This window comes from Lepisosteus platostomus, chromosome 1, assembly GCF_059453375.1.
Source record: "Lepisosteus platostomus isolate fLepPlt1 chromosome 1, fLepPlt1.hap1, whole genome shotgun sequence".
Lineage (NCBI taxonomy): Eukaryota > Metazoa > Chordata > Actinopteri > Semionotiformes > Lepisosteidae > Lepisosteus > Lepisosteus platostomus.
Genome location: NC_142611.1, coordinates 62,380,215 through 62,401,180, shown reverse-complemented (window position 1 = coordinate 62,401,180; position 20,966 = coordinate 62,380,215). Strand labels below are relative to the sequence as shown.

The following is a 20,966-nucleotide window of genomic DNA, read 5'->3' as shown; positions in this document are numbered from 1 at the left end:
CAGCCTGGACCCCTCTGCTTAAGAGCCGCAGAGCCACAGAGCGCAGGCAGGGTGACGGGTCCCGCTGTCCCCTGTAATCCCCCGCAAATCTCCTCTAATCGGGATGAGAGCAGCACGCTGCCTGACTTCAGAGCCCATTTGAATTAAGACTGGAGGTGTCATCTGCCCGGCGCAGGCAGAGAGAGAGGGAGATCTGACGAGGACCCAGGCAGATCACAGCAGGATTCTCCTTCGTTAGAGGTAAGCGGGCAGGGGAGCGTGTGCCATGTGTGAGCCCGGGGCACTCCGAGGGGGACAGAGGGAGCTGCGCTGCGCCATCGTGCCATCTTCCAGAGCAGCATGGTGGTGCCAGCTGAGCGGGACCTTCTGTTTGGGATTTCAGCCACGATTTGTAATTAAACTAATAGGACAGTGTCATTCTAGTCACACCTAAATATGGAGGCTTGACAGAGGGGTGGACGGATTGATAGATGAATGTATAAATGGATGGGTGAATGTATAGATGGATGGGTGAATGTATACAGTAGATGGATGGATGATGAATGTAGGAAAGAGTGGATGGATGAATATTTAGATGGATGGATATATAGAGGAATGGATGGGCGAATGGCTACATAGATGGTTGAATATATAGAAGGATGGATTGAAAGATGAAAGGATGGAAGAGTGGAAGGATGGATACATTGACAGAAGGATGGAAGGATAGACAGAGGAATTGACGGAAGGGTGATGGGGTGGAAGGATGGACAGACGGATGGAGGGATGGAGGGCTGGATGGCAAGTCGAACCGCTCCGAGGTGCTGCAGTGGCAGGGGATCACAGCAGAGACCAGAGCCGCCAGTCATCCCCTAGAAATTGCCCAGGTGAGAGGGAGACCGCCTGGAACTCCAGAGGGTGGCCAATCGGGATCCTGCGCCGCATCTAATCGAATTTCAGGAAGACTGAACAGGATGTGACAACTGTACAAACTGAACGGCTTGAAGCTCTGCTGCTGGATCACATTCCCCTCTGGACTGTGGTGACCGGACTGTGGTGCCACATTTAACAGGGCAACGTCACTGTTGCTCCTTCTGTGCCGGGCGCCAAATTCCAAACTCAGGGCAAGCCGCTGCCTTGTGGCGTAGGTTTCGGAATAGAGGGACAAGCCAGCATGGAATCCTATCCTCAGGGCGATCAGCTCCTGCTCTCCTCAGTGGCAAATAATAAAGTACATCCAGCGCCGGCACAGCGTCCAGTTCCGGGCAGTGGACAGCAGTCCTGCTGGGCTGGTCACGAAACAGGCTTCTGCTTTCCGTGCCCAGAGGGGAGGCAGCTCTGAGCTCCCTGAGCTGGAAAGCTGGGAAGACCTTGGCGCAGGACGATCCAGTTTGTGTTGCCTGGTAGTCAGAGCAGCTGCCACTAATCACAGACAAGAGCTTCCATATTCACGCACACCCTCAATGAGCTGTAATACAAAGCTGACTTAGCATGAAAGAACAGGCACACAGTCCGTGTCTCTCAATTCTGTTTCATTCCTGTTTTTTCTGTGGCAGTTTCATTAATGTGAGCAGTTAAACACACTGAAGCAAATGTAATAATCACTCACCACTGCCTCAGATACCTTGACGCTACACTTAGAATTATACAGCCTCCAAATTTATCCACTGCCTGTAAGGGTGTCAGAACTGACACATCAGCCAGGTCTGCTGTTGCCTTCAGTGATGCAACAGAGGCTTATGCATCAACAATCTTTTCTCTGTGAGACTCACATGCAGGAGCCTTCCTTCACATAGCACAGTGCACTAAGGGAAAGGTCTGGTCTGCTGCTGCATTACAGTCCTCAGGAATGTTGGGATATTTCCATTGATTTAGACAGAATGGTTTGCTTCTGTGGAACATACCACACTGTGGTACTTTGGCAGGGAAATGGTGTCACCATTGTCACTGGGTAAGGAAACTGAACATTCAACGTGTTTGCTGCTGAGACACTGGAGTTCTGAAAAGGAGATGTGGCTTTTCTTGCTTTCCTGTTAAACTGGTCTAGTTAATCTGGTAACCAGTTGGTTTAGTTCGCTAAGAGTGGAGAGTCAAAACCCTCAGACACCCTGCAGACACACTGACCCCCCAGGACCAGGTCTGGACACCCCTGCACCCCTGTCATAAAGGACAGCAGGAGATTCAGGTGAAGACCTCACTTTGTCACATCTATAGTTAATCAGTCTGTAAGTAACCCAGAGCAGGGTTATTTATATAACTTTAATGACTTAAGTTAAGTCAAAGAAAATCCCATTCAGGTGCACAAGAGAAAAGCTTATCAGTGCAACACCATGCCTGTAAGTGTATGCTTTCCCACTGTGTCACACTAGGACAAGAGTTCTAGTCTGGTTTTACGGGTCTTTTTAAAGAGCAGGTTATCATCCATCAATTAAACAAGTCATTGGTTCATCAAGGTCTTGAAGACTGAAGGGTCTTCTAATGTTTATTTAAGACAATCTCTCAATTACTTAACCTAACAAATCCCTTTTTTAATTGATCACAATCCACTTTGTCCAGGTCTATAAAACCTGATGATCCAGTGGCTACTGATAAAGCATGGGAGACTGGGAATCTTTGGGAAGGAGAATTTCTCATTATAAAAAATATCATGATGAAAAATAACGCTTTTTGCTTCCATGGGAGTTATGCCTCTTAAAGCCATTCATCTGTTGTTTTAGTGATTGATCAACCAGTTACTAATCCACCCATTTCTCTAAAATTCCAGTGATGCTAACCACTTCTAGCTCAGCGATGCTTTTAGCCCAACGATGCTAACCACTTCTAGCCCAGCGGTGCTAGCCACTTCTAGCTCAGCGATGCTAAGCCCAGTGATGCTAACCACTTTAGCCCCAGCGATGCTAACCACTTCTACCTCAGCGATGCTAACCACTTCTAGCCCAGTGATGCTAACCACTTCTAGCTCAGCGATGCTAACCACTTCTAGCCCAGTGATGCTAACCACTTCTAGCTCAGCGATGCTAACCACTTCTAGCCCAGTGATGCTAACCACTTCTAGCCCAGTGATGCTAACCACTTCTAGCCCAGTGATGCTAACCACTTTAGCCCCAGCGATGCTAATCACTTCTATCCCAGCGGTGCTAACCACTTTTAGCCCAGCGGTGCTAACATCGCTGGGCTTAGCATCGCTGGGCTCGAAGTGGTACGCCTCACTGGGCTAGAACACTGGGCAGTGTAGCGTTTTGAAGTGGTTAGCATCACTGGGCTAGAGCCACTTCTAGCCCAGTGATACTTACCACTTTCGCAACAGCAGCAGCCAAAACAAACAGGCTGGCATGGGTGCCCCTGGGCACACTCTGTGACCTCAGGGAACGGTTCTGCACCCACAGAGCCAGGTGACTGCCGAACACAAGGAGCCTTCAGTCCCTGGAGGAGCTACTGAGCTGTAAACAAGGTCTGATCCCCCTAGAACTGAAAGTGCCTCAGAATGCTCTCGCTGGTGACAACAGGCAATCGGGGAATAGAAAGGCCCTTCATTAACAATGTGTGTGATCGCTGGCTGCATGCCACGCGGCAGGTTGATGTAACGAGCCTGCAAAAGTAACCGTGCTCTAATTATGTGGCCATTGTGCAATTGTGTAAAAGTTCCTGTTCACCGACAAAGGCTCATCTTCCACTTGATCTCCAGGGTGGTCAGCCAGGCGTTCGAAGTGAGAACCCGCGCCAGGCGCGCCAAGCCAGGGGCACGCGAGGGGCAGAGGTCCTGCGCTCGCCGTGATCACCACTAGTGCTTCCTGCGGGGCGTGGAGACACCAGCTGCTGCGCGTTGTGTAAGAGGGAAGGATAAACAGGAAGAGAGAGAGAGAGAGACGGGCGAGCGCGGCTGCGGGTTAACGCTCTTCCGGAGGGGCGGGGGTGCCCGGGGCCTGCGTGCGGGTCTCTGCGCTGGTCGTGCCGGGGCTCGGGCGTGTGTGAGTCCGAAACCAAAACCACAGGCTCTCTCTGCATTTCCACCTCCACCGCTGGGCTTTCCCTTCCTGGCGGGTTCCTGCTCGCTGTGCTGAGAGCTGCGGTGGGTGTGTGCTTTTCTCGCTTTTTAGAAGCAGTGTTGCGTTTTGACTCGGGTGGCCCGTTTTCCCGAGCTGCGGGAAAGACCCGATAGGGGTGTCGTTTCTAACTAAGCTTTTACCAGCAGCCCCTTCCATCATTCACGAGGAGACCACATGGGTGCAATGATGGCCTCCTGAAGGAGAAAGAGGATTTTTGTCTTTGATCGAAGTGTGATTTTGACAGTATTTTTGTTGTTTATTGTCGGCTTAGAAGACAATGGTCTGTCCTTAAGGGGGAGGAAAAACAGGATTTTGTTTCTTTTCTGCTGCATTGCTGGTTTTCAGATACTTTAACCTGGAAGTACAGCGTATCTCAGAGGGGTCAAAGGTCAAAGGTGAAGCAGGCCACAACCCCGCCCTCTGTGGTTTCCTTGCAGGGTGCTGGGGTCAAGAAGGCGATGCCCCGCCTGCTTGCTGCTGCGTGATCCCCCCCTGGGGGGCAGAGGGGCTGGATGACGGATGAACAGGGCGTGGCAGGGGACCCCAATCTGGATTCCAGGGGCTGCCTGGAAGATGAGTCCACCTGGGGGGCATCCACTAGCTCCGGCAACGGCGAAGATGAAGATGATGATGCAGACACAGCCAGCATACTCTCGGATGACTCGGTCTTCCCCGACTACACACCAGAGTGGGAAAACAAGGGCGTGGAGCCCGCACTGACGCTGTACCAGGCCTGCTCCCAGAATGACGCCCAGGCGCTGGCCAGGGTGCTGGAGAGGGGAGTCACGCCCGAGGAGGTGATGGAGCTGGACATCAACGGAAGGGTAATTACATTTTCAGGGTTCTCTTGGGGATCCCAGCCAGAAACTGACAAAAGGAAAAAGCTGTAATTTTCACAACTCCTATTACAGGGCAGCAGAACACTACATCATAAAATCTCCCTCTTAAACACCAACTACTACATCTTCTTGGCTGTGTCAATTCAGCCATCCACTTTCCAACTGCTTTATCTAAGTCAGTGTTGTAGGGCAGCAAAAACCTTTCCCACAAAGCAACAGGTGAATGGCAGGATACATCCTGGATGGGACACCAGTCCATCACAGGGCACGCACTCACGCTCGGGACAGTTTTCCCAGAAGCCAATTTACCTGGCAGCATGTCTTTGGACTGTGGGAGGAAACTGGAGCACCCAGAGGAAACCCACTGGTCATGGTGGAGAACATGCAAACTCCACACAGACAGCACCCCAGGAGTTGAACCTAGGGCCCCAGAACTGTGAGGCATCAATGCCAACTACTGTGCCACCCTGCTGCCCTGACAGTGTTAATGTACAGGACTGCTCTATTACTCTTAGATGGTCAGTTTTGCAGGATTAGTATCAAAGTGACAGCAGCCAGTAGATGGGCAAATGTTTAGAGGAGGCGAGCTGGTCATTCCAAACCAGCTGCAGCAGCAAAGGAAGATACAGCAGAGGCTCCTTTTCAGATCATTTCTAAAACCCAAGCAGTCTTGATTGCGGAGGGCTGAGCTGCAGAGTCCTGTGGCCAAACACGAGACGCAGGACTTTGGGAGCGAGGAGGAAATGGAGTGGTGAGACTGTGCTCGTGACAGTGACTCGTTCAGCAGACACCAGAACCCACAGCAGCTGAGACCTGGCATGACACTTACTTGTCAGGAAGGGACGTGCTCGGGGGGGCAGCAGGATGGCCGGCAGAGCAGGGGGTGGGGACCACTGGTTGTCACCACTGGGCCTCCTAACCATGCGGGTTTGTTCTCACGCAGAATGGGCTGATGCTGGCCAGTTACAAGGGTTTTGTGGACATCACAGCTGGGCTTGACCACTGTCCTTACCTGGACGTCAATCACCAGGACAACGACGGAAACACAGCGCTCATGATAGCGGCGCAGGCAGGTGAGAGCACAAAGAATTTATTAAAAAGCTCTTTACAGTTTTAGTCTGATTATCACAACAAGTTCACCCCAGTCTCTCTGACTTTCTCAACAAGCTCTTCCTCATCTGTCTGCAATTCTCAACAAGCTCTTCCTCATCTCTCTGCTCTTCTCAACAAGCTCTTCCTCATCTCTCTGAGCTTCACAATGAGCTCTTCCTCATCTCTCTGCTCTTCACAATGAGCTCTTCCTCATCTCTCTGCTCTTCACAATGAGCTCTTCTTCATCTCTCTGCTCTTCACAATGAGCTCTTCCTCATCTCTCTGCTCTTCACAATGAGCTCTTCTTCATCTCTCTGCTCTTCACAATGAGCTCTTCCTCATCTCTCTGCTCTTCACAATGAGCTCTTCTTCATCTCTCTGCTCTTCACAATGAGCTCTTCCTCATCTCTCTGCTCTTCACAATGAGCTCTTCTTCATCTCTCTGCTCTTCACAATGAGCTCTTCCTCATCTCTCTGCTCTTCACAATGAGCTCTTCTTCATCTCTCTGCTCTTCACAATGAGCTCTTCCTCATCTCTCTGCTCTTCACAATGAGCTCTTCCTCATCTCTCTGCTCTTCACAATGAGCTCTTCTTCATCTCTCTGCTCTTCACAATGAGCTCTTCCTCATCTCTCTGCTCTTCACAATGAGCTCTTCTTCATCTCTCTGCTCTTCACAATGAGCTCTTCCTCATCTCTCTGCTCTTCGCAATGAGCTCTTCCTCATCTCTCTCCTCTTCACAATGAGCTCTTCCTCATCTCTCTCCTCTTCACAATGAGCTCTTCCTCATCTCTCTGCTCTTCGCAATGAGCTCATCCATTAAAATTCTAAGACACAGTATTAATGTAGTAAACGCATGGTAATCAGAGGTACATTTCCAAGTGCTAAACTTTCACAAGACACATAGGACTAGGTTTCTGAGCATCCGCACGAGCACCTGAGCTCTGTGTGTCGTCTGCAGGTCACTCCACCATCGTCAACCACCTCCTGAACTACTACCCTGGGGTGGACACCGAGGTGAGAGACAAGCGTGGCTTCACAGCACTCATCAAGGCTGCCATGCAGGGCCGTGACGACTGCGTGGCTGCCCTGTTGATGGCAGGTGAGTCAGGGACAGGGGTCAGGGGTAGGAGGTCAGAGGTCAGGGGTCTGATACAGCTTCAAAATCCCCAGTGACAACACTGTAAGAGCAAGGCTGTTCCTTTCAGCTTTCAATGCCAAGGGCACAGGAAGCGAGAGTCCCTGCCATGTCACATGGGACACGCCCCTGGCGCATGGAGAGTAAGAGTTCGAGAGTCCAATATGATGACATCACTGGCCCACAAGGTATCAAAGTAAAGAACCCCTTTAGTACCGTAAGTTTACAGTGTGCAGCTCAGGCATTCAGAGATGTGTGATAATTGATATATATATATAATCTACTATAATTGAAATATCCTATTCTATTGAGAAAATGTTCTGGGGGAGCAGCACAGTAGCACAGTGTTTGCTGTAGGCTCAATTCCTGGGGTGCTGTCTGTGTGGAGTTTGCATGTTCTCCCACGGTCCAGGTGGGCTTCCTCTGGGTGCTCTGGTTCCCTCCCACAGTCCAGAGACGTGCTGCCAAGACAGTTGGCTTCTGGGAAAACTGGCCCTGGTGTGTGTGAATGTATTTTTTTCTGTGTGCCCTGTGCTGGACAGATGGTCTGGGTGTATCCTGTCTTGCACCTGTTGCTGGCTGGGATAGGCTCTGGCTCCTCCTCAACACCCAACACCCAAAGAAGGCTCCACAGCCGAAACATTGCGTTTTCTTTCTTCTCTTTTCAGCATGGAATAAACCTACTACTTATTCCTATATAGTATGTATATTCTCAGAGTGATATATATTCAGGGTGAGTAGAGATATATATATATACAGTATATCAGGGTGAGAAGTGATGTATATATACAGTCAGGGTGAGAGGGCTATATATTGTGGGTGAGATGTCATATTTTGGCAATGATCTTAAAACTGGAACTACTGAGTGCACATGAAGTCAAGAGTGTGCAGCTCTGTCCTCGGCGTGGACAGGGGACTTGTTCAGGTCTCTCCAGACTCCCTGGTGTGTTTACAGCAGCGTTAGTGTTGAACAGGTTCGCAGGTTCGCAGGTTGCTGTGTCTCCCTCTGGTGTTGTCGTTCATCCGGTTTTGGCACAGCGAGTTAGACAATGAGTGTCAGTCCACAGCCCCCCTCTCTCGCAGCCGCGCGTGCGAACGCCCCTGTCCCCCCCAGCGCGAGGGTTTCCCCTCCCGCAGCGCGAGGTCTGCTGCTTGCGTCACGCTGTGAGCTCCGCGCTGCCGTTTCGCTTCCTGTTAAAGACACAGACACGCCGAGCCGCAGGGGTTTGTGTATTAATACAGTAAAACCTCGATTCGACAGACTGATAGAGGGAGAGGGAGCTCAGTTAGCTGCGGCTGTAACAGACTGTGTGTTACAGCCCCCTGACAACATTTTATGTAAATGGCATGCATTCATCTCGGCAGCACGGTAAATCCACTAAACACATCCATAGACAGTTTAATAATCAAGGCACGAATACTACACTTGACGACATAACTTTGCCGACTGTTTCTTAAAAACTCATATTGCTCATCATAATAAGGTTCACATAAGCATAGCTACTGATTGATTCAGTTGGCACTTTTACCCAAAGTGAGTTACATTTGCATCCAATTTGTCTGGTGCCCCCTGGTTCTACAGCTGTACATTTTACTGGAACAATTCGGGTGAAGCTTTGCTCAAGGGTGCAAAATATGTGCCTCAGCCTGGATTCGAACCCACACCCTTCCAGTACCAGGTTCTGAACCCTGCCCCTCACGGCTGCCCTGACTCCAAACAGTGAGCAGTGAGTCCAAACAGTGAGTGAGCAGTGCTGTATTCACACAGTGTTGAGCTCTGGCCTCTGCTGAGCTCCCTGGCCTGCAGGGGGCGACAGTGACACCTGTGCCGGGGGGGGGGATTAAGGGATGGCTCTGAGGTCAGTTTTTAAAAGATCCCCTGCTGTTTAATCGGAGACCTCTGCACTGCGGGGCAGGATTATCCATGTGGATTTGTGGGACTATTCTGGCTCTGTTGTAACACTGTCAACAAGACACTTTCTGCCCAATCACACTGCCCGAAGCCCTGTGTAAATCCCAGTATGATCCAACACCCTTTCCTTCCCCGTACTGACCGCAGGAGTTCAGATCCATTCCTGTTTCTCTGCTGCTGTGATTGTATAATTGGATATGTATTCTACAGAACAAATAAATAGACACCAGAGCTCAGAAATAGATACCACACCACATACCAGACTAGGAATAGATACCAGACCATAGCAGATATACTGTAGATACAATAACAGATACCACACCAGGTTTTTAAGGGGTGTTTGCTGTGTCCAGGCAAGAGTGATACCAGACATTAAATATCTGGTCACAAGTAATTACAATTTGCAGCTGGTACAAAGTTTCTAGCAGGAATGCGCACAGCTCCAAGTACTAAACGACAGTGTCATGTTAAATCTATTGTGGATGTTGTTCCTAGTAGGAAAATGATGCTGCCCATTCAAACTTAGTTCAAGAAAACACGTGTAATTAGAGACGTCCTAATCACCTCGCCTTGCTTTACCAATTCAATCGATTTTGCTGTAGAATTTGTACAGTAATTTTCTTATGAAGTGTGCATTACGGTAACTCATCATTGTCCGGCAGATCTGGTCTCCTTGTTATACACCCCCAAACAGTTCTCTTTCATTTCTGCTTTAAAATAGACATTGCCCCGGTGTGTCTGAGGTGACATCATATGCTGCTTCTCTTGTCTTTGTAAGGAGTTATTTGGGAGAAAACTAGTGTCACCTACAGCCTGGACTCAAACCCGGGACCCCCAGCCACAGACACTCTCCACAAACCTGCATAGCTGGGGGCTGTGTGTACCAAGGCTAGCCACCAGGGGGCACCAGACACATTCGATGCCGCATGTTCTGGGCGTTCCATCCATGAGCAGAAATGAATGTTATCGAGTCATAACAGCACCACTGCCACCCTATTCTGGACAAAACAGCTCTTTCTCTTTGTTAGTCATGTTGTGATCGCAGTTACTAATGCAAATACACTGAAGTCAGGTGGTACAGTGGCACTGTGGTGAACATTGCCAGCAGTCATATCACCCTGCAACTCACAACTGGCAGCCCACTGAAGCTCAGCAGGTGTGAGCCTGGTCAGTACCTGGATGGGAGACTCCTGGGAAAACTAAGGTTGCTGCTGGAAGAGATGATAGTGGGGCCAGAAGGGGGCGCTCACCCTGTGGTCCATGTGGGTCCTAATGCCCCAGTAAAGTGATGGGGATAGTGTACTGTAAAAAGGCATCGTCCTTCTCTGCTGTCATTAGAAATATCAGGGTGTTTCTCAAAAAGAGTGGGGGTGTAACCCTGGCGTCCTGACCAGATATCGCCCTGGCCCTTACCAATCATGGCCTCCTAATAATCCCCATCTATGAACTGGTGTCATCACTCTGCTCTCCTCCCCACTAATAGCTGGTGTGTGGTGAGTGTACCTGTCGCATCATCCAGGTGGGGCTGCACATTGGTGGTGGTGGAGGGGAGTCCCCACTATCTGTAAAGCGCTTGGAGTGGAGTGTCCAGAAAAGTGCTATATAAGTGAAAGGAATTGTAACATTGCTGCTTCACTGCAATGTTATGTAATGGACTGGCCTGTCCAGGGTGTAGCGTGCCCTTGTGCCCATTGCTTGCTGGGATAGGCTCCAGCTCCTGCACAGCCCTGAACTAGAAGATGCAGTTAGAAAATGGAGGTACCAAAGGCAGCCAGCAGGTGGCACCAGACCCATGTGGTGCAGGATGTTCTGTGCTGTGATCTGGTCATAACAGCCCTGCCACCCTATTCCTGAGAAAACAGCTCCTTTCTCTTTGCGAGTCATGTGGTGACTCTGAAATCGTTGCTGTTTTAACATGAAAGAGCAGGGCCCTGGGGAGACTGCGGACCCAAACTCCTCTCCTCTCCTCCTCTCCCTGGCTGTCTGCAGGCGCGGAGCTCGACGCGACGGACCAGACGCGGGGCAAGACCGCGCGGGAGTGGGCCGTGCAGACGGGCCGCTTCCAGACGCTGACCAAGATCCGCCGGCTGCTGGCCCGGCCGCGCGCCGAGCAGTTCTGCCAGGGCTTCGTGCCCGAGTGGCCGGCGCTGGCCGAGCTGGCGGCCCGGGCGGCGGCGGCAGCGGCGAGGGGCCGGGGGCCGCAGCTGAGCCAGCGCATCCGCGACACCCTCAGCTTCAGCTTCCCGCGCGACCCCGAGGACGGCGGCGTGCTGGACCACATGGTGCGCGTGACCACGGCCATCTCCAGCCCCTTCGTGGGCACCGCCTGCCGCCCGCTCTGCCCCACCAGCCCCCCCGCCATGGGCAAGAGGCGGCTGGCCGTGCCGGAGATCCTGAGCCAGTATCCCGGGAAGCAGGCGGAGGACACGGCGGTCCGCCACAGCAACGGATCCGTCTCCTCTTCCTCCTCCTCCTGCTCCTCTGGCTCAGATGTCCCCGCCGAGCCCCAGCCCCCCCGCCGCGGCAGCATGCTCTCGCTGGCCTCCTCCGGCGTGCGCAGCTTCCTGCCCGGCCGCGCGGCCCGGCGCAACAGCGTCTTCCCGGCCGGCTGCATCCCCCAGATCAAGGTGACCAAGTCCGGGGAGCCCACCCCCAAGAAGGAGAAGAAGAAGAAGTCGAAAGGGGGCAACTTCCTGGAGCCCCCCAAGTGGAAGTACAAGGAGGTGAAGGAGGAGAAGAAGAGGGCGGAGAAGGAGAAGGAGGAGAGCCAAGAGAGGAAGACCAAGGAGAAGAAGAAGAAGAAGAAGTGAGCAGTGATCCCAGGGGGCTGCCGTCTCATTCCCCACAAGTCCCCATCTCTTCATCAAGCACTTCCACACTGGGAGGGTCTCCAGATCTGGGTGTGTGTGTGTGAGAGCTTGTGTGCGTGTGCGCATGTGTGTGTGCATGCGTGTGTCTGTATCTGTGCTCGTGCATCTGCGTGTGTCTGCATGTGTGTGTGCATGCACGCGTGTGCATGTGCATCTGTGCGTCTGTGTGCGTGCGTGTGTGTCTGTGTGTGTGCATGCATTTGTGTGCGTGTATGTGTTTAGGCTTAGGAAAAATCAGTATTGCAGTTTGGAGTAGGGTAGCTCCGTGATTAAGAGTGGGGGGACAGAAGCGATCCAGTGAGTGCATCGGAATTCCAAGAAGTCTCCATGTTCTCAATACGGCTTTGATCCGGATGTCTGGATATTTGCAGCTAGTGACCAGAACAGGACCTGGCGGGGCCGCAGGGGTCTTCTGGGCCGAGGAGGAGAGGTGACGGGGGGGCACAGACAGGCCGTTCTCTCTTCCTGTTGTCCAGGAGTGCAGCCGCGGGGGGCGGACAGAGGGGTGACCTTGGCTTTGCCACCCCAAATTTAGGTGTTAGTAAAATCCCAAATTGTCTTAAATGTACTAACCAAAGAAAACGTAAATGTAGGAAACAATTATGAGGCGTCTTCAATGTTTTTAGAAGTGCACATGCAGCCTATATAGTAAATGACCGGTGTCTGAAAACGAGCCGCAGCTCAGTGAAGGCTCGGAGAGATTCTGCCTCTGGCCTGCGCCTCAGCTCCTCAGCTCCACTGCCTCCCCGCGGAGACTGACAGGGGTCACCAGCGTGACTGCAGCACAGAAGGACAGCAATATGCCTTTCAGTTGCACATCCTATTTCAAATTCAAATAACATCATGTTAAAATGCCACCCCAAATATAAAACCCTAGCCTAACCCACTGGCAGGCTGCTGACGCAGGACAGGTCCCCGGTTGTAAAGATTAATCAACAGTCCAGATTGTTGACTGACTGATCCGAGGATCCTCTCCTGATGGAAGATTCCTCCTTCGCTGGGATATCTGGCTTCGCCTCACTCACCGTGGAGCAGCTCGAGCCGATAGCAGTCCCACAGCAGGACACCCCGGCTGCAGTCTTCCGTCAACACCAGGAGCGGAGCTCTTCCTCTCAAGTCGCGGCATTTACAGGCTCGGTGCTCATGTACACTACACCTGCTGGACAGAATATTAGGAACCCCCCTCCCTGCAGGAACAGACACAGAGCAACGAGACTGGGCTGGATTTGCGTGAGGAGCAGGAACTGGTGGGACAGGCCGTGGCCTGAGCGATTCCTCAGGGATCTGAACTATCCGGAGCCCCATCCCATCCCATTCCTGCTGCAGGACGGACTTCAGTTGGGGTTGTGAGGAGGGTGATGGTGTGTGGGGACTGAACTGGACAGGTGCACTGGTTCCAGTGGTTTCCAGCAGGGGTGAGGTCAGGGGATTGTTCTGGTCAGGGAAGGTGATGGGAGTCTGTCTCCTGCTCCCCTAGTCCAACCTCACACACACACACACCCCCACACACACACTGCCCCCTGCTGGGGGTTTCTTCATTAGCCGGGGTCCCTGTCCTGGCTCCGTGCTCTTCCCGTGTAGACGCTGTGGTGAGCAGCTGTTCACACAGGGTGCTGCCGGACCTTCAGGCTTGACACGGCCCCATACTGAGCGGACAGCAGACCCTCTCCCCTCCCTCCGAGACACTCGGCGATTTCAAACACGCAAACGACTCTCTCACACGACACGATCCCTGTGAGTGCTGAGGTGAGCGAGGAAGAAACACGCTGAAATTGTGGGACAGGCTTCCCTGGGAAGAGGCCTTGGGTCCAGACCCCAGGCCTAATCAACGCATTGACGATCAAAATCACTGAACCAGGTCTATCTTAGACGAAATACGAAGTCACTAGTAATGTTCCACAGCCGGGCCAGGGGGCCCCTGCTTTTCTTTCCAACTGAGCCCGTAATCACCTCATTGATTTCATGTGCTTCATCAGACAGGCTGAAGCCTTTCTTTGTTCTCACGAAGCTGTAGATGTTGACAGACCTAGAAAACCTGCTGGACAGCGCCCCCTTGAGGACCAGGTTGGGCTCCCCCCTGTCCACAGTAACACATTATTCTGTTCCATTTATTCTGCTGCCAGCGTCTCCCTTTTCCTCCCCTTTTTTCAAAGGGAGCTGATATGCAATTGATCATTAGCCCAGTAAGGGCTTCCTCTGGGAGTTGTGAACGTAGCGTGCCAGGCCAAGCTGGGGCCAGGCTACAGGGGCTGTGTGGCTCTTCCTCGAGCTGTGAACTGGGGTCATCGCTCATTTTCAGGCTTCACAAAAACAAGGCCTTGCCTACTGTCTTCCACTGGCTCTCTGGTTCAAGCTCTTCTTTGCCACTCCCGTTGCACAGCGGACTGATCCGCTCCGGGTTTTAGCAGCTGCGGGGCTCTGTTATAGGGGCCACCTGCCGGGAGCAGGGGTTTCAAGCTTCCTGCCTTATTGTGAGCAAGCGGGCACGTTCAGACATGAAAACAATAGAATTTGTTGAGTTCGTTTTGTTTCAGCACAACAGATTATAGAGGAGCTCTGCAGCAGGTAAAACCTAGGACGGATTCTGCTGCTCTGCAATGGGAATCTGATTCAGTTCTGTGCAAATCCTATGGCCATATTCAGGCACGTGTTATTTTGGGTTCTGTACATATAAAGTTGTTGAAATATACACGGGTATACATATCTTTAAATATACATTTACATACCATATTTAAATATATATTTGCATATCTTTAAATATGCATTTCTATTTCTATACCGTGTGTCACGAGGAATAGCAGAATGTATCTTCTGTTGTACTGTGATATCTCTGCTGCTGTGTTGAACTGGATTTGAAATCCTGGATTCTATGGAGGTGGCTGCTGTATTTTCTGTTGGGTTCTCTTGTCCTTTATAAACACATGCACACACGAACTTACACCAGCATATACACACTCATGTACATGTGCTTACACACTCATGCACACATGAACTTACACAAGCATAAACACACTCATGTACACTTGCAGTCGTGCACACACATACACATATACACTCATGCACACTCATGCAGGCACACCCACGTGCATACATACTGATGCACACGCACACAACCATGCGAACACACAAAACTCACACACACATACACTCACACACACACAAACACTCTGTTCTCCGACCTTTAAAGAGGAGTCTTGTTTCTTTAGACATGAAGCCATCTTAAAAAAAGCCACAACCTACTTCTCAAGGAAAATAATAAAATCTGAACAGGATTTGACTTCCTGGTCCGTGGTTTTAGTTTGCTTTCCTGAAACCGTCCTGACTGTTCCTTCTGCTGTCGTCTGTGTGGATGAGTACAGCTCCCTTCTCAAGGGAACAAGAGTCCCACACAGGCTGCACAATGCACAGGCACCCAGCTTGCTCACTTGGTTATGAGTAGCTTACAGATCGAAGATCTAGGATCCTGGGAGATCTGCTGCACCACCTTGGCTGGGCAGTGTGTTTCAGAGCCCCACCACCCTCTGTAACAAGTATAGACAAAGCCCCGGTCAAAACCAGACAGGAAGTTGTGGCCGGGGTCAGCTCAAGTAAGGAAGGAAGGAGTTCAGGTCCCAGAGTGGGCTTTACTATTACAATAAAGAATAAAAGAAGAGTTTTAATCACGAGATGCTATATGTGGTAAAAGCATTTACTAAGACCTCATCTGGAATATTGTATGCAATATGTGTCACCATGCTACAAAGGTTATATTGCAGCTCTTTAATCAGTCCAGAGAAGAGCAACCACATACAGTACAAGATAAGCTTAAGGCAGTCCTACAGGAACTGAGTCTCTTTAGTCTGGAGGGAGTGTCCCCCACTGACAGGCTGAAGGAACTCAACGTTTTTAAATCTTGAACAGAGAACAATCCAGGGGAACCTGATACAAGTATTTAAAATCCTCAGAGTCACTGACAGAGCAAACCCATCTGACTTCAGAATAAACCAGAGGACACACGTACAAACCATCAGTTAGGGCTCTGTGGAGCTGCATTTGAACCATCTGAAGGGTGGTAGGAGATTGGAAGCTGAAACTTTGGCTTCCTTAAGAAACAGATCCTCAGATCAATGCACTAAACTGCCAAACAACCTAGATGGGCAGAATGTGTATATAGGAGATGCATAGTGTATACAGGCATACCTGGGTACCAGTGGCAGTTCTGGAGCCTAAAGGATTCTGGGACGGCAGCTCGGCTCGGAGGCTGCGCCGAAGTGACCCTCCGCACAGGAGAGCAAACGCGTTGTCACGTTTACTGCACGGGTCTGGCTGAATCCTGTTCGCTTCTTCAAGTTCCCCTTTTAGTGTGAAAAAAAAATGACTGAAAAGCAGAAAGGCTCGAGGCTTCCTCTTTCAAAACGGAAAGGATCGAGCTCGGGTCGGCGCTCGGCCGCGGAGGGAGGCAGTGCGGACAAGGTGAACTCTGCGGTCACAGCTGGGGGTCTCGGCTCGGGCAGCTACAGTATCTGGGCTCTGTGTCGAAGCTGCCGGGTTTCGATTAAACATCCCACTTCTAAAAAAATACGGGCCGAGATACCGCAGAGCTATTTTAAAGCGACGCCTTAATTTTTCGGATAAACGTTTTTGTTTTCCCGAGATTAGAATAAACTTTCACATCACAGTAAAGTATACTTAAAATAAGTCAACTCGGGGAAAACAAACAAAAAAAACCGTTTTCCCCCGTGTTGACGTCGAAGCGCTTTGCTGACAATCCTCGGCGGTTCTCCGGGCAGTGTGCTCCGCGGTGCTGTCGCGGGGGCAGCGGCCGGGCAGGCCGGGGGGGGGGGAGCAGGACGAAGCCCGGGGACCGCTGGAAGATAAATCTGAAACGCTCTGCCAAATGCTCGCTCCTCCGAGCTTTCCGTGAAGGCTCCCAGCTGTGCGGGAAGCTCCATGCCAGCGGAGGAGACGGGCTGGGAAACTCAATCCTGGACTCCAGGGGGCCCGGGGGAGGGGGCTCCACACTGCACGCCCCGGCCAGCTGTGTGACCTGAGCCAGATATCGAACTGCACCGGGCGACGAAGAAATTCAGACGCTACCGAGCGTGTTCCCAAACCTACAGAATAGGCATTCATCTGACCACTCAAACAGCACATCACCGATTTCACAAACTAGCATCGAAATCACATCTAGGAAGAAGAAGATCAAAAACTATCCAAGAACAAAAGTGAAAGAAACATGGTTTGAGACGTTTGAGTGCAGCTTTACAAGTACACGCTGAAAAAGAAAAGAAACTCGTCCATAAATAACTTGCAGAAACTGAGGAGTCATTACATCAGAGAAGAGGAACGCTCTAAATAAATCAAAACCAAAAGAGATGGCCATCCAAAATGGAACAATCTGGCAAACGTTTTTGAAAATCTGTACCAAAGGCTCCCAAATACAGATAAAACAAACCAAAACATCATACTGTATATGTGACATGGATAGTTTTGGAATGGGCTATTAAAAGCGGCCGAAACCCCTTGGACTCCCTGATCACTGAGCAGGAGCTACCGGACAAACTCCAGGCCCTCAGACCACGCAAGGCCTGTGACCACGATGGAGTCAACATCGAGATGCTGAGACACAGCTGCTTGGAGTTGCAGAAAGCCCTGCTCAAACACTTCCACCTCATCCTGAAAGCCGGTGTCTATAAGATCTGAGACAGACTCGACCCCAACAACTACCTGTCATCTGTCTGAACAGTAACCTGGGGAAGATGTTCTACACTGACGTTCCTACTGAGTACAGTGTCCTGAGTAAAAGGCACATTGGCCTCCTACCACAGAACACTTCTACACCCCACACACATCTATAGACAAACATGTGCACCAAAATACAAAGGAAAGATCAGCTTCTTCAAAGTGGTTTAGAAGGTAAAGTCTGTGATGTACTCAGAGAATAAATGTTCAGTGAAAACTGAAAACAAAAGGACAGAGTTCTTCACTCAGGGTCATGGGGTGGGACAGGGCTGCAACCTGAGCCCACCACTGTTCAATATCTATATCAATCAGTTAGCTGAGTTGGAACAGTCTGCAGCACCTTTTCAACATTAGATCCCACTTCATGACACAGAGATCGAGTTCCTGCTCTGTGCTGATGACCTGGTTCTGCTGTCGCCCACAGAACAGGGGCTGCAGCAGGGCCTGGCACTGCTGGAGCGGTACTGTCACACCTGGGCGCTGACAGTCAATTTGGACAAGACCAGAGTCATGGTTTTCCAAAAGAGAGCCAGATCTCGGGGAAACAGGCACCACTTCACAATGAACAACAACGCACTAGAACATACATCCAGCTACACAAAACTTGGTCTGACTATCAGCTTTTTTTAGTTCCGTAAAACCTTCCTTCAAACAACATGTGCAGGGCAGAATTAGGCTATTTTTCAGAAAAGACCAATAAATCATCGGCTACATCTGAAAAGCAGTGGCCAGAACTTCTACCACCACAATTTGATCCAGGAGGTGAGCCCAAAACAGAGCCCCCTGAGCCAGCTGGTCCTGAGGCTCACTGACCCAATCCACACCGACACCAGCCAGCCTCAGGACAGCACTGCTAGAGCACCACAACTCAGACTCAACCACATCACAGCACAGATCAAACAGCAATATCTCACACACTGGGACACACACACACAAACACAACATAAACTGGAATGCTACAGGACCTTAATAGCGACATGTTAAACTGACTCAGCCAGGATGAGATACAGCAAAGAGAAACAGGGCCTCACAAAGAACAGGCTCAGTGGCCGCAGCCTGGCCATAGAAACTGGACACAGACAGACCTGGCTGTCCAGAGAGGACAGGCTCAGTGACCACAGCCTGGACGTAGAAACCGGACACAGACAGACCTGGCTGCCCAGAGAGGACAGGCTCAGTGACCACAGCCTGGACATAGAAACTGGACACAGACAGACCTGGCTGTCCAGAGAGGACAGGCTCAGTGACCACAGCCTGGACGTAGAAACCGGACACAGACAGACCTGGCTGCCCAGAGAGGACAGGCTCAGTGACCACAGCCTGGACATAGAAACTGGACACAGACTGACCTGGCTGCCCAGAGAGGACAGGCTCTGCTCCCACTGCTGGCAGGGAGGAGCAGAGACAGAGATGCACTTTCTGCTGCACTGTGACAAATACTCTGGGATCTGACAAACATCCTTCCTTAAAAAAAACAAACCTAATCCCAGAATTCCCACATCTGCCAAAATCAGAACTGTTTCTAACCCTGCTGCGGGAGGAAACTCTAAATGTCTGTAAAGAGGAAGAGGAAACACAAGGACAGAGCAGAGCAGTGTCCAGCAGAGAGTCCTGCCCTCCCAGTGCTCGCAGGACACTACGGGGTAGTGCAGAAAACTACAGAATACTGCAGGATACTACAGGATGGTGCCAGATGCCACATGATGCCGCAGGGTAAGACAGGATATGACTAGAGAGAGTGTAGAGGCAGAGAGGAATATTACAGGATATGACTCCTGTATGATCCTGTGATCACTCCACCCAGTATTCTGTAGTATGGTGGAAGCACAGATACTCTTTTGGCCACAGGGCTGGAACAGAAAAATGACAACTTACAAGTTCACAACCCAGCCCGAGTTATTCTGGGCTGAGCACAGCTGCAGATCGTCCTGAAACCCCTATCCCCTGTCCTGCTAGAAACCAGCACAGCTGTCAGGGCGCGAATCAGGCCCGCCTGCCTTCCCTGGCTGAGCTGCCTGTGTCCAGCTGTCTCTCCTGAGAAACTGGGAAACCTCAAACTGGTTCACTCTGCAGAAGAGGGAGAAAAAATGTTACTGACAGCTTCTTGGATGACATTAGTGAGAACAAGTTCTAATCTTATCAAGAGTCCCTTAATTATCAATATTGAGCAAGGCAATTAGTGAAGGGGGGGTAGAGGAGGAGGGGGGGGGGCAGGGGGAGACAGAGCAAGGCAGGGGGGCGGAGGGGCAGAGGGAGAGAGGGCAGAGCAGGGGGGCAGAGTGCAGGGGGAGAGAGGGCAGGGCAGGGGGGCAGGGCAGGGGGGGGGCTGTCCATTCAGGACATTCCTTTAATTAAACCTTTTAAGCTAAAAATTTACTATGCTGACACAAAAAAAAACTTTGAACCTCTGAAAATGTTACTTATTCAAACAGATATACAAACCTCTGCAGGAATCTTAATACCAAAAATATGTATTGCAATGAAAAGCCTTTCATTGCCAAATGCGTGAATTTGGACTGATTCCCAAGAGCTGCAATATAAATTTATACAATGTTGTGACCAGAATTGTATGTAATGCACAACACAATCCAGAGAGTTTCTGAAAGATTCTAAACTAGTGCATTGTATGATTTTAACAAGGAGTCCCGAGCTTTCAACAGAGAGGGAGAGGAAATGAGATGGGAGAGAAAGTCAGGAAAGAGGGAGAGCTGGGGAAGATCTAAGTACAGGGAAGAAAGAGGGAGAGGGAGAGAGACGACAATGGGAGAGGGACACAGGATTCACAAAACTGTGAACACACCCCAGAGAAACCCCACAGAGGTCTGTACAAACGTCCTCCGTGTGCAGAGAAAAACTCCCAACAATGTGTGTTGGGCTGAAATAGGCCAGTACCCACTGCTAATCAACATACAGAAGATATCAATCTAATATCGGTGACACCTGAGAAGCTGTGACCAGAACTCCTACCATCACAAGGCCCTGCTGAGCCAAGAGCTCCGAGCCTAGAGAAGAGCCCCCTGAGTCAGCAAGTCCTGAGGCTCACTGACACCAACCAGCACAGCTCAGCCAGGTCAAATCAAACTTAACCACATCACAGCACAAGGCAAACAACACTGCCTCACCCACCGGGACACACACAACGCCTGTGTGGAACACAACCCAGGGTGCTTCCGCCTCAGGCGGTACTGCTGCTGGGGTTCGGACACGGCTCACACCATGGGTCGCCTGCTCCGTTTGATGCAACGGGTCACTGAGGCAAACACACAGCCCTATCTCCAAATCTATATATATATGTGTGTGTGTGTGTGTTTCTCCCGACTGGGCCTTTGTGAGGGAAAACACGTTTCACGGACGGAGTGCTTCTGGGGTTGT

The 20,966-nt window shown here is 50.8% G+C and overlaps 1 protein-coding gene across 5 annotated transcripts; it reads left to right on the top strand.

The window, feature by feature from the left end:
* Positions 1-129: 129 nt before the first annotated feature.
* Positions 130-15,150, top strand: ankrd33aa (ankyrin repeat domain 33Aa). Of its 5 annotated transcripts, none has more exons than XM_088633410.1 (6): positions 133-240; positions 3,662-4,045; positions 4,460-4,846; positions 5,805-5,934; positions 6,915-7,055; positions 10,993-15,150. In XM_088633410.1, the coding sequence occupies exons 3-6, from the start codon at positions 4,535-4,537 to the stop codon at positions 11,811-11,813; spliced, it is 1,404 nt and encodes a 467-aa protein (XP_088489536.1). In that variant the 5' UTR covers positions 133-240; positions 3,662-4,045; positions 4,460-4,534; the 3' UTR covers positions 11,814-15,150. The 5 variants fall into 5 exon arrangements, with proteins under 5 accessions (XP_088489541.1, XP_088489537.1, XP_088489536.1 ...); XM_088633412.1 differs by having other exon boundaries at positions 4,368-4,846; XM_088633413.1 differs by having other exon boundaries at positions 3,662-4,049.
* The last annotated feature ends 5,816 nt before the right edge of the window (positions 15,151-20,966 follow it).

What these genes read in the sequence shown, in the direction of transcription:
- ankrd33aa (XM_088633415.1), top strand. Translation starts at nt 4,535, where the DNA reads ATGACGGATGAACAGGGCGTGGCAGGGGACCCCAATCTGGATTCCAGG. An exon ending in AGCTGGACATCAACGGAAGG is followed by an intron (nt 4,847 to 5,804) that starts GTAATTACATTT and finishes GTTCTCACGCAG; the next exon opens with AATGGGCTGATGCTGGCCAG. An exon ending in GGCTGCCCTGTTGATGGCAG is followed by an intron (nt 7,056 to 10,992) that starts GTGAGTCAGGGA and finishes GGCTGTCTGCAG; the next exon opens with GCGCGGAGCTCGACGCGACG.